Source organism: Vulpes lagopus, chromosome 23, assembly GCF_018345385.1.
Source record: "Vulpes lagopus strain Blue_001 chromosome 23, ASM1834538v1, whole genome shotgun sequence".
Lineage (NCBI taxonomy): Eukaryota > Metazoa > Chordata > Mammalia > Carnivora > Canidae > Vulpes > Vulpes lagopus.
This window is the reverse complement of record NC_054846.1, coordinates 42,400,379-42,413,838: the sequence shown is the minus strand read 5'-3', so window position 1 is coordinate 42,413,838 and position 13,460 is coordinate 42,400,379. Positions and strand designations below refer to the sequence as shown.

The window sequence follows — 13,460 nt, the reverse complement described above, 5'->3', positions numbered from 1 at the left end:
GCAGACCCCCCCCCCTTTGAGCAGGGAGCCTGATGTGCAGGGCTCCATCCCAGGACCCTGAGATCATGACCTGAGCTGAAGGCAGATGCTTAACCCACTGAGCCACCCAGGGGCCCCGACTTGGGTCCTTTTTACAACCTAGCTATGCAGATGTATCTTCCAGTTTGCTTTTCCATCAGGAGCACATACTGAAAAAGCTATCTTTTCAGTAAGATACTATCTATGTAAGAACTATCTATGTAAGAGGAGAATGTGAAACACATTCAGGTAATGCTGAAGGCTATTTAGGGAAGGCTACATGTGTTTACCGCAGGGAACTCTCTTTTCATTTACTATGACTCTTTCCCAAATGTCTTATTGAGAGCTTTATTTAACAAAGTAGTCACTGGGTGAGAAGATAGAGTAAAGGGAATCTAAAAACCAAAGGAAAAAAGAGAAGGAAGGATCAAGGAAGAAAAGGAGGGAAGAGAAAGACAGACAAGATGGGAGGGACTCAGGAAAGGAAGGAGGAAAAAACTGGAATCCCCAAAATGCTGTTTTCACTGTGTAGCAAGAAAAGTTTGGGAGCTTACCTCGGGACTCACCTCCTGTTTGGAGCTTTCAGGAACGGGAGGACTCTTTACGTCGCCCTTTCCTAACCTGGCACCTACAGAGCCCACCCACTCTGTTGAATTTTGTACTTAATCCTTTATACAGTCTCTTCCTAGTTTCTTCCTGGAAGGTAGTGTTTGCAAGCTCCTAGAGAGAGGGACCTGCTTCCTCTGTTCCTTCACCATCCCCAGCACAGCAGAAGCACATAGCAGGTTGCCAAGAGGGGGAAAAAAAAAAAATGACCAAATAAAGGAGTAAGGTTTTTTTTGTTTTTTGAATTCCCTCATTTCTGTGAATTTCACCATGATGCTCTGGGAAAGGAGTTTTTAATTTGGAATCCAGCAGTCTTTTAGACCAGGCACTGTCATGTCCATAAGGGTACCACACATTCCCAGGTGTATAGAAACTTAAACACATGGCACACGCCCTGTCCCCCTGCCCCCCCCCAATGTCTACTTTCCCATCAAGACACTATAGATTTTGTCATATTTTAAAAGAAGCATATAATTCAACAGAGGCTTCGGACTCTATCCTCAAGACTGAGGGAAAAAAGTAAGTTTGTTTAATACCCAGGAGCAAAGAATGCACAGTCTTTGAAGCTGGTTTCAGTCTATAATGAGAAACTCTTCATTCTGACCTTTGACTGGTTGGTTTATTCTTAAGCCATATTCTGTATGACTTCATACAGTGTTTCAAATCTCACATTTAATGCGCTGCTCCAGAGGTAGTTAATGAGTATATTAATCCACATATTTCCAGTGCTTCATTTCTATTTGCATCCTGCAATTTAGAGAAAGCTTTAAAATGCAAGGCTTATTTGGCTTTTTGCCAATTCTTGAAGAATTATCCTTGTGTGTTTAAAATTATTCATAAACAGCCTAAAAGTAAAGCTCTGAAATAGATTCTTTTTTCTTACTGTTTCACAGTAAAATTATTTTCACATTCTTACTCTGCATCTTGCATCAATGCCTGATGATCTAGAAAGACTGTTTGGGGTAAACCTGGAAGATGGCAAAAAAGCTGCAGTAAATCTAAGAATGAAGAAATATGTGAGTTATTCATAAGATAGATTATACAGACATTAGTGCGGCTATGAGACACTCATGACAAAACAGATATGTCAATGGTAGAAAAGGCTTGAAGTTATTGCTGAATTTTTGTAGTGGCCATAGCAACAGTATTACCCAGATCATCTTGAGGCTCTTGGCTGAAATACCGAGGACTGGTGTAAATGGACGAGGTTCTATTTCTGAGAGAGGAAAATGCAGCCCATCTTGTGAAAGAGATATGGATTTTAGGTTGTTTCTTAATATGATGAATGGGAATGCAACCTGCTAGATAATGCAGAGCTGCCCTTGAAAGTGAAATCGAGGCAAAAATATAAAATAAAAAACACAGCAATGAGTTTTGCCCTAGATTTTATCAAAAACCCAATGAGTAAACCCACCAGAAGTTTGCCAGCCTAGGAGACCACAAAAGCTGACTACATGGGGATATGGCAGGAGAGAATCGGAGCTAAGGAAATGTGACTGAGTAGCAGACCTAAGGAAAACATATTTGAGACAGTCCTGTACTTGAGAGACCATCCCATTCTACTTGTACTTGAGCCCAAGAACATGGCTATGTGGGTTTCCTTTGAGCCACCTAACGTTTACTGAGCACTAAGCTGGTAGGACTGTGTCAGGATTTTAGAGAATGCAAAAAAAAAAACAAAAAAAAAACAAAAAAAGTCTACTTAGAAGTGAGAGCTTAGAATCAGAAAATCTAGAACCGGGCTCCTCTTGGCCATAGGGCACTTTGTGTAAACTTTATAAAGCTCCTTTCCTCAGCTATTCATTCTGTAGGACTCATCTGTCTGTTGAGCAGATTTTGGATTTGAGGACAAATATTGGACACCCCAAGCTACTCTTCAGTAACAGTAAGAGTTTCTTTTTCATAAACGTGCCTTCCACAATACCTTTGTTCCCAGTGACACTTTGCTCTATTAAAGGGAAGGAAATTTGGAGTGTCTACTTAAAAAAAAAAAAAAGTTTATGAGGGCCTTTTAAATAAATAATTTTTACAAATTTGCTCAGTGCCAAAGCCTGCCTCAGGAAAAAACAAAAATGTTGTTTTTCAATCTGAGAATAACATTTTTATTTTAAAAAGAATATTTACTAGCAGCTTTCATCAATAAATATCCCCCTTAGAGCACTGAATTTGTACACAAGAGCACATAAAGCCATGTAGATTCTATCTGAAAACACCATATTAAGCTCTAAATACTGAGTTTGGCAAATTTAAGAAATTCACTTCTCTGAAAAAAGTAAGTAAGACCTAGTTTTTAACATGTAGGAAGTAAATAGTAAGCTTCATGATTATATAAACCATGCTTAGCACCATATTACAGGCCTATAAAAAATGCCCGGCAAATAGATGTTCAATAAATGTGTTTAATGAAACACTTAATTTTCTAAACTGCTTAATTTATGCCAACGCCTCATGAAAGAATGGCCTCTCCTGAAAGGGGGAAACAGTTGTTTGTTTTCCCCAAAAAAGAGACCTGCTAATGCAAATTTACTTCTTAATGATTCTAAATTTTTTGTGTTTTCATTAAATATCAGTACTGCAGTTGATGAACAATCTACAAAGACCTGAATGTTGAGTTATTAAGAAATGAATTTCATGTGTAGAAAGGGATTATGTCAAAACGCCTTAGATATATTTATACAGATTTTTTTTTTATTTTTCAATACTACATCTTCTTATTCTAGCCTAACATAAATGACCCAAAGTATTTCACCACTGTCACTATTTCTCACTGGGTGGGGGTGGAAGGGCACTTTTAGCAAACGTATGTAGTACTTTTGCTTACAAATCTGTAAACACTGACACTTTTGCTGAGCTTTGAGAAATAATATCATTTAAATGGCTGAAGAAGAATAGCATTTCAAGAAAGAAGGAATATATTTGAGGAAGACCTGGGGATAGAACTGAGCAAAGAGCAATGAGTGACTCAGTCCCATGGGAGGTAACCTCAGGCCCACACCTCACAAGAAGGAATAGATGTAAAGGAAGCATAAAATATATGAGAGAAGAAATGACACAACTTTCCACTCAATCGGGCTTGGAAGAAAATTTTCCACACAGTGCTAAGATACAACAAGCAGGCAATAACTGAAGCACTGAGAGGAGCCATAGAGCTGGCTTGGCAAACTGGTTGAGGGGACGGATTCGTAGGAAATATTCTACAGGCTGTAGGAAGTACAGTCCCGGCATGTATAAGAGGGAACAGAATGGAAGAATTGATGTAAAAGTTTAAGGCATGGGCAACAATCTCCTCCATAGTGAGTGAACGTGAAAATGAACAGGGGCTAAGAGCTTCGAAGAACAACTCCATTTAAAGACTCCAGAACAGGAAAGGAGACAGAAAAAAAAATGTCCAATCCACACACGAAGATGCTGCTAAGGGCAGCAGAAACAAAAGCAGGAGGAAATTTCAAAAAGGAACATATAATCAAGATTTCCTCCTACCATGGACAATGTTGTTTGTGTTTAGTCACAAGAAAACCATTGGTGATCTTTGAGCGAGTCTTGAGTACAACGTTAGTGTCATGGGAATGGTTGCAGAAGAGATAGATAGGTAAGGGTGGTGAACAGGATCACAGAAAATATAGAAATAACTCACACTAATATTCCAATTGTACAATCATCTATATGTGGCAGGTCACAAGTCTCTTGAGGCAATCCCAAATAGTTTTCACTGAGCCAAACTCAAACTTTCAGAAGAGTTGATTCTTTTTTTAATCCCTGACTTTGAGATATAATTAACAAATAACATTGTCTAAATTGAAGATGGACAGTGTAATGATACATATATACATATATATGATACATATATATATATATAGATATATAGATATAGATGGACAGTGTAATAATTACCACAATTGGGCTAGTTAACACAGCCTTCACCTCATAGGATTACTTGTGTGCATGGTAAGAACATTCAAGATCTGCTCTCTAGTTGATTTCAACTATACAACACAATCTCGTTAACTGTAGTCACCATACTGTATATTTGATCCCCAGAACTTCTTAATCTTAGAATTAAAAGTTTTGGGCAGTCCGGGTGGTGCAGCGGTTTAGCGCCACCTTCAGTCCAGGGCGTGATCCTGGAGACCAGGGATCAAGTTCCATGTCGGGCTTCCTGCATGAAGCCTGCTTCTCCTCTCTGCCTGTGTCTCTGTGTGTGTGTGTGTGTGTGTGTGTGTGTGTGTGTGTGTGTGTCTATGAATAAATAGATAAAATATTTAATAAAAAGAAAAGAATTAAAAGTTTTTACCCTTAGACCAACATTTTCCCATGATCCCACCCCTGAGCCCCTGGTAACCACCAGTCTACTCTTTGCTTCCATGAGTTTACTTTTATAGGTTTCCCATATAAATGTGACCATACAGTACTTACCCGTAGGACTTCTCTCACAGACTTATTTCTCTTAGCATAATGCCCTCAAGAGTCATCCATGTTGTCACAAATGGCAGGATTTCCTTTTTATGGCTGAATAATATTCCAATTGTGTGAATATATTCTACATCTTCTTTGTCCCTTCATCCATTAATGGACTTAGGTTGTTTCTTTATCTTGTCCATTATGAATAATACCGCAGTGAACATGGGGGTGAATATACCACTGCACAACAGTAATATTTTTTTTGTTTCCTTGGGATATATACCCAGAATGAGATTGCTAGATCATATGGCAGCTCTATTTTTAATTTTTTGAGGAACCTCCATCTCTTTTCCATAATGGTTGTATAAATGGATTACTTCTTAAAAACCATAGGAGAGGACACCGGGTTGGCTCAGTAAGTTAAGCAGCTGCCCTTGGCTCAGGTCATGATCCCAGGGTCCTAGGATCGAGCCCCGCATCAGACTCCTGGCCCAGTGGGGAGCCCACTTCTCCCTCTCCCTCTGCCATTCCCCCAGCTTGTGCTCAATGGCTCTATCTCTCTGTCAAATAAATAAAATCTTTAAAAAATCAATCAGTCAGTCAATCAATAAAACTATAGGGAAGAATCCATTTCCTTGCCTTTTCCAGTTTCTAGAGACACCTACATTTCTTGGTTCATGGTTTCTTCTTCCATCTTCAAAATCAGCAGCACAGAATCTTCAAATCTGATTCTGAAAATCCTGCCTGCCTTTTTTATAGTTCAGGACTAAATGTAACCCATGAAAACCTCTCCATCTCAAGATCCTAATTCACATTTGCGAAGTCCTTTTTGCCACGTAAAGTAACATATTCACAAATCCCTGGGAATAGCATGTGGGCATTTCGGAGGAATCCTAATTTTTCTGTCTACCACAAAGTCTACGTTAAAACATCAGAAGCAGTTCAGAATTGACTTTGACTTAATTCTTATGCATCAGTTTATCTTTGGGTTAAACAATGTGAGATTAATTCATTAACCAGAAAATGAAAATAACATTTTTAATGGAAAGCTTTATGCTAGTCTATTATTTTCTGCTGAAAGGTCTTTTAAGTTAAATGTTAAAATTCTTGTTGTAAAATTCCATTTAATGATAGTTGGGTGGCAATAACAATAAGCTAATAGCTTTCTGCCAATAGCAATATTTTGATGAGCCCATTTTTTTTTTATTGTGGCTAGACTATATATTATGGAAATCACTCTTGGCAACATCTTATGCTGTTTTTTATTTTCACTGTTTTTTAATATAAAATGTTTTATTAAAAGGTTTCAAAGCCCTAGATTTTTCCTTTTGTATACATTTAAAATATAAACACTTTTTACCTAATAATATAAAGATGTATTTGAATTTCTCAAACTCTTGGATCTATAGCTTTTCCTCTGTATAAGGCTTTTCCTGTATAAAACTGAAGGGATAATGAAAAAACTACCATAAATATTAAATGAGATCATGTATGTAGCAGCTAATAATTGCTAGCCCATATTAAGTAGGTCTTCAATCAATTTTTAGCTTAATATAAAGATTTTCTCACTAATATTGAAGCATTTCTACAAATACTACTAATGAATAATGCTACAGATAGTGTTTCTTACCAAACTAGCCAAATTCTAAGTATTTGGTTCATCTTCACAGAATTTAAGATGAAAATTCAATTCAAATAACTGAATTTAATTAAAAATGGTGGTTTATATTCCAAGTATCTATTCAGCCAGGCTTTCGTAGGGGTACACAAAACGATAACCTTAAGGCTTTTTAATTCTCTCTAAAGGCGCCAGTAAATTGTGAGAAAAACTTTGTGAATTTCATATATCCTCTACAGAATATTCGAAGTTGCAAATTAAGCAATTCAGGAGATCACATCTAGAATATGGCAGCACTTTAAAAAATAAAAATCATAAAAAAAAAAATAAAATAAAATAAAAATAAAAATAAAAAATAAAAATCACAAAATGTCCTCAGTGGTTATACTTTACCTTCGAGTTGCACTATTTAAAATTTCCTCCTGTAATTCCATGTCCCTACCTCTTTTACTCCTTGTGATTAAATAATGTTCCTGTGCTTTCACTATTTTCTTTTTGTGAAGTTGTCAAATGATCTCTGTCTCATCCTGTGTAATTTAAGAGACTTTTATGTAGCCCTCTGAGAGACTGTCACACAAGTCCGACTAGAAGAATAATTTACGAGGTTCAAAATGAAGGGTCATTATTAATACTGTCTGGCCTGTAATGAATATGTAGACTCTCTCGTCCATGCATGGCAGGGTTTTAGCTAGATCAAAAGAGGTAGAATGTTTTAAATGAGGTGTTATGAATGATGTCATTGGTTACATAAGTTTAATTTACATTTTTAAAATATGATTGTTTAATGAGATTAGACAACATGAGAAAACATGTTGTTTGGTGTGGGCTTATGTATTGCTTTCAACTATTTCTTTGCCTGAAAACACAATTTCAGAAATTGTGCTTTTATAAATCCTTAGGCTAACATTTATTAGCCAATCCTAAGCTAGAATAATACGCATAGTAAGTGTTCTACACTATAAAGCTAAATGCGGAAGGACAGCAAAGAGCGGGTTTTCTCAGTTTTGAAGGGGTTAGTTTTTAAGTGCTTCTACTTTATCAAAGTATTCCTGACTTGTGTTCACCCATCATTGGTACTAATCATGTTTATGTAGCTTTTTCTTACCATTTCAATGTCCAGTGTTTTTTCTTAATTACAGCAGGCAAATCTAGTTGCTTCTTCTGATTAATCTCAATAGTTGAATAAAATTCCTTTCTGGGCAAGTGAAATCTTAAATATTTCCACAAGAGTTTGTTTTAAACATAAGTACGTGGTATAGGATATGCCAAATAAGGAAACAGAGTAACTTCAGTAGATGGACAACTATAATAGAAAAATGTCTATGTGTTTATTTATATATGCTTTATTATTTTAAACAGTCTCTAAAACTGAAGCTACTCTTCTCATCAAAAAAAAATCATTTTTTATTCCTCTCCATTTCCCTAGATATCCACTAACTCCTGTGTTTTTTAAATATGTACTTATTAGGGTGCACGTTTTACATCCCCACATATACTCTGAGTGTTGTGTGTTACCCATAATACTTAGCTGTATACCTTGAAAATAAATCACTAACATCTGGCTCCTGCTATTTGCTGGATGCCATTCTAAGCTTTTTAGTATATTAACTCCCTTAATTTTCAAAGGATACTAGAAATAGGTACCATTATCATCTTCGCTTTACAGAGAAGGAAACAAACTCAGAACAGTTAGGCAATCAAGCCAGAGTCACACAGCCTGAAAACGGCCAAGCCTGAATCAAAGCCTGACCTTAGAGGCACCGAACATAACCCCTGCCCTGCCTCTGGAGGCCGTGGGCAGGTAAGCGTCCATCCTACTTTTAGAGTGGGTGACTTGCAGAGCACCAAGGACCTCTTCCTAACCTTGGTTACCATTATGATATTTGTTTGCTCTGGTTCTTTGATTGTTGTCGCTCCTCCCATTATACCCAGAACATATTAATAGAACCTCTACTACTTAATAGATGAGTCTATTTATTAAGACTCATATTTATTAAGCTTTTACCATGTGCCAGGAAATGCATCTGATTTTAATCTTCAGACAGGCTATGATACCGACCCATTTAGAACCACTTGAGAGATGAGGATACTGAGGCAGAGGGAGGTTAGATGACTTGCCCAAGATCACACAGCTAATACACGGTGGAGGCAGGATTTAAACTCCAAGGCCAAACTCCAGAGCTGGGCTCCAGATGAAGAAAGGAATAGATGAATGGAAAGCCAGCATGGAGGAAGCACATCTGGCCTATGTGGAAGGATGAAGTGGAAACACAAACCTGCATCGAGGCAGAAGAAACACGGGTAGCGAAGCGCAGGACAGGGTGCCTGCAGCGCTCAGTAAACACAAATTAATCAGTGAATACTTTTGTAGCCCATAGGTCAAAAGGCTTTGCCTAGGTAACGTCTGTTACTAACACTCTCCACGTATTTTCCTCTTTCAGTGCCACCGTGGGCCTTAATCGCTATAGCCATAGTCGCTGTCCTTCTAGTCCTGACCTGCTGCTTTTGTATCTGTAAGAAATGTTTGTTCAAAAAGAAAAACAAGAAGAAGGGGAAAGAGAAAGGAGGGAAGAATGCTATCAACATGAAAGATGTGAAAGACTTAGGGAAGACCATGAAAGACCAGGTAATGTTTTCCTACCATATCACTTCTTTGATGATTTTGTTACAAGTTCATAGATGACTTATAATTTGATGCCAGAGGAGTGTGGAAATAAACAACTTCTGGACAGATGTCACTGTTGTCAAAATGCTTTGCAATCCTTTCAGTAATTATGCAATGTCCCAAAGTGCAAGGAAAACATTTGGTGGGGTTTTTCCAGGCTCCTAAACATGGGAACCAGGAAAGGGCATCCACCACCGGCAGGGCCATCTTGACAGGCCCAGCAGATTGGAATGATGCCTGAGTATTTTGGTGACATCTGCTCAGCCAGTCTTAATTGCATTTAGAGTTAGAAAGAATCCAGAGTGGCTGACTGCTCTCCCTCGTGGGCAGGCTGCCTTTGTCACATCACCACTGCTCCACAGTCACTGTTAAATAACTCAGACTTACGGCCGTCTACCATACTTGACGAAAACCACCACTCCTACCCATTCATCCGCCTCGAAAATTAGCGCTCAGCAACAGGGAGCTAAACAGTGAGTAAAAAGGGAGAGAACTGCCAGCTAGTCCTAAAGAACGGCGCATAATTTTAAGGCAAGATTCTTGTTTCATGAGTTAGGGGCAATGAAATCATGATACAGGCTATGGAATCCATCGGGCTGGGTTATCTTCCCGAGGCCCAGGAAGCTCTTTGGATATTCTTTACGTTATTGTCTATTTTTATTGAACTAAGTGGATGAGTTGGTTCAGAATAAAGTTTACTATTAACAATTATATTTAGATCCCTCTTGTTTTTTGGAATCATTTTCATAGTGGGTATCTTTAAAGAACATTTAATTCATATTAATAATGTAAATGTAGAGCTTTTTCACAGAAAACAACATCTTCCATGATCTTTGTTTCCTTTCTAATAATTCAAAAGTTCTACTTATTCCCAAATAGCAACATATATCGATAGTTTTTTGAGTTCTTCTTATAGTATTAATTACTATTAACTGAACTCTCGAATAGGTGAATCTCCTTAAGAACAGTTTAGTCGAGGAGGGCATTTTTAGTACATTTGCATAGTTTCCTAGTTAACCATCCACTCAGGGCACCAGCCCCACTCCCCAGCTTGAGCTTTAAACACTTCTTCTCAAAGACACTGTAATATCTATTGACAACAATTTCACAAAGGCTCTTCTGCATTCGCTGAACTGGTTTCAGAGCTATAGAATGTATGCAGCGCCTGCACTCACCCTCAGCCAGCTTTGTCCTGAGCTCAGAACAAGGTTTACGTTTTTCTGAGTTTTAATCACAAGCACAGAAGTCCATGTACCCACATCTGACCACAGTGGTCTAACAAGGATTTTTCTCTTGAGTTAATTTGTTACATAATAACTGCAATTTGAAAACGTGCCTTGCTCTACTTCGACATTTTCAGTACAAGCAGAACTTGACAGAGATTTCTTTAAACAATTTATTGGGAGCTTAAGTGTAGAAAGAATGTGCTAGACGGGCAGAGACTGAATAATCTGTGTGAATTTCCAGCTGTGTGTATGAAACAATTTGAAAATACAGCCCTACCATTTTCATAACTATAATACAACACAAATGTGATGTTCTCATATCCAAGAATTAACAATCAAAAGTATTAAATAATGATAAATTATAATTACAGGATTTTTTTTTAGCATTAGAAATTTGTTTTCTTCTTTGTGGAATTTGTTCTGTATGACATAAGATAGTAACTTGGAGTATAGTTGGGGTGTTTGTTACCCCTGTAATGACCTGGATAAATGACCAAGATCTCTAAATACACAGAATTGGTGGTGGTTAATTTTTTCACTGGTCATCAGTTCCTTTGGATGCGAGAGGAAGAGAAAATGAGTCAAATACTCAAATCCTAGTAGGAAGTCAATGATAGTTGATAGTGATCTACTATTACAACAAGGTGTTTAGGATTTCAACCACTCAAAAAGATATCATTTCAAGCAGATTGCTTGTCTATGTAGGGTTTTATAGATCTTATTTTAATTTATGAACAATTAATTGTACAAAATGAAATGTAATTTGGACAAGGAAGAATAGGCTTTATCAGTAAACAGTCATACTATAGCAGCTTATACTACTTCTTAAGGCAGGCAATAGTAGCTAATAATGGATTCTATTGTTTTATGAAGAGGAAGGATAAAGAAGCAAATAGAATGTATGGTTTTAAGACATATGTCACAGGGTGACCATTCAATCACCCAACTTCAAAACAGCATAAACAGAAAGTAAAATGCTTAAATAATTACACTTACCGAATATTTTAAACAGAGTATTGGTGTGAACATGGGGAAAACAAATACAGTCTATGCCTCTCATTTAAAAACACAACAGATATGAGAGGCATTTAGGACATGATTTCTTAAGACACACAGTCTCTAGGGCAACCAGTAAGTTTTTACCATTTCAATCTACGTAAAAATACACCGAAATTCAAATTCCAATGTTCATGGCCACCTGTCGCTATGTTGAAATTTTATAACCAACAAAGAATTTTAAAATTCCATAATGACAACAATATATATTTATACAGCATAAGATTTATATTTGATGGTTTTTATTTTGTTTTTGTTTTTTAATTCCCAAAAGCTTGAGAACACTGAAAAATGCAGAGAGACATTATCAATTTGCAAAGTCATAGGTCTGGAAGGGTCATTTCTCCATGGTTTTCACTAATGTGTGTGGATATTTTAATTTTTATTTCTTCCTTCTATGTCCTCCTTATCTGTGTTATGTCTCATGACTGTTCTGGACTGTCCCTTGCGGTAGGTTTCCTCTGCTCTTTAGAAACCCTCGTCAACGCTCGGATATACATTTAGTGGCCTGGCAGCTGGGCTCCACAGCTCAGGGTGTACCATTCTGACACACATCAAGAGGCTGAACTAAATTGATTTTTTTTTAAGCTAAAGGGTTCTCATTTTAAACATTACTAACTGATTAAATAGAACAGTATTAGAAAGCTCAAGTTTTTAACTGATGGGCACAGAAAGAAAATTCAGTCCCTCAATGCTACCTTTTATATAAGTGTGCCTTATCAAATTCAAATTTGGACAATTTAACTTAAAATCATTTCTGATGGTTGTAAATTAAGCACCTTTTGAATGCTGAAGCAAGACAGAAGCATGTACACTTTGAAATTTAAGACAAGATCTGATGCTCCCAGCACATGGCTTTCACTACCGCAATTTAGCAAACCATCAAAACTGCTGGGTTTACAAGCTTTTTTCTCTGCATTTTGTTAAGGGGGAGGGAGGCGGAGGGAGTATTGCTCTTGAGATATTATAATAGCTACTGATTTAATAGGCCTGAATTTAATGTGATGGTCGAGAAGACGTCCTGCTTAAGCTCAGCCTTCAGGACAAGAATAGACTTAATCACTTCAGTGATGAACAGTGGCACTGAGAAATTATCAAAAATTTAGCCCTATTTCATACAGAGTAATTGCAGAGATGGTCCTGTACCTTTTATTAGGGCAAAAACCACTTAGGAAGAAGGAGATTTAATATCTCAGCTATTTCAAATTGCACTGGGCTGAAACATGATATGTAAATTGTCAGTTCTGAAAGAGACTTTTGAAAAAGTATTTTAATCCATGATTTTTTTTTATAATTATGATAGAGTAACGTGTAGATTTTTCAGACAGAAATATGTACTAAATAGCTTGCTATTATTTTTAAAAACTTTAAAATCTTACAGGGAGGCAATTTACCTAAGCTGCAATTTTCTAAGCACATCTACAGGAGTGTTAAAGACTGACACACAGCTAAGGTTTTGAAAGGGCTAGGTGATTTCACTGCCTCAGCTCCTCTAATTAAAGTCAGTAGTCTTTTCTGGTCACTTTACTAGCATGTTCCCTTTAATGATCTATCCCCCCTCACCCCCACCCCCCAAGTTAAAAGATGTACGTTTTCAGTAATTAAATTGTTTCCTGCCTTTGGCTGTCAGGAAACCAACATTTTACTATTGAGAAAAACATTTAAGTATAAACTTTCCTACATAGATGTAATTAATAATGATAATTTTTAATTTTCCAAACTCATTATAGGCTCCTGAAAATTTTCAAGAAGCACAGAAATGGAGGCATCTCCAACTACATCTCTGCTGTTTTATAAGATCTTCCCACCCAAATGAGTTCTATTGATGCAGTGCCATCAAGTCTCAGGGGTATTTTTAGGATCAAACTGGAGT

General features: G+C 37.1%; 1 protein-coding gene across 3 annotated transcripts in view; it reads left to right on the top strand.

Moving 5' to 3' along the window:
• The window catches only part of SYT1 (synaptotagmin 1), a 533,799-nt gene that overhangs the window by 369,182 nt on the left and 151,157 nt on the right, over positions 1 to 13,460 (top strand). For all 3 annotated transcript variants that reach the window (XM_041739097.1, XM_041739098.1, XM_041739096.1), the window contains one exon: positions 9,082 to 9,266. In XM_041739097.1, coding sequence (XP_041595031.1) covers positions 9,082 to 9,266 — 185 coding nt within the window. The remainder of the gene's footprint in view (positions 1 to 9,081; positions 9,267 to 13,460) is intronic.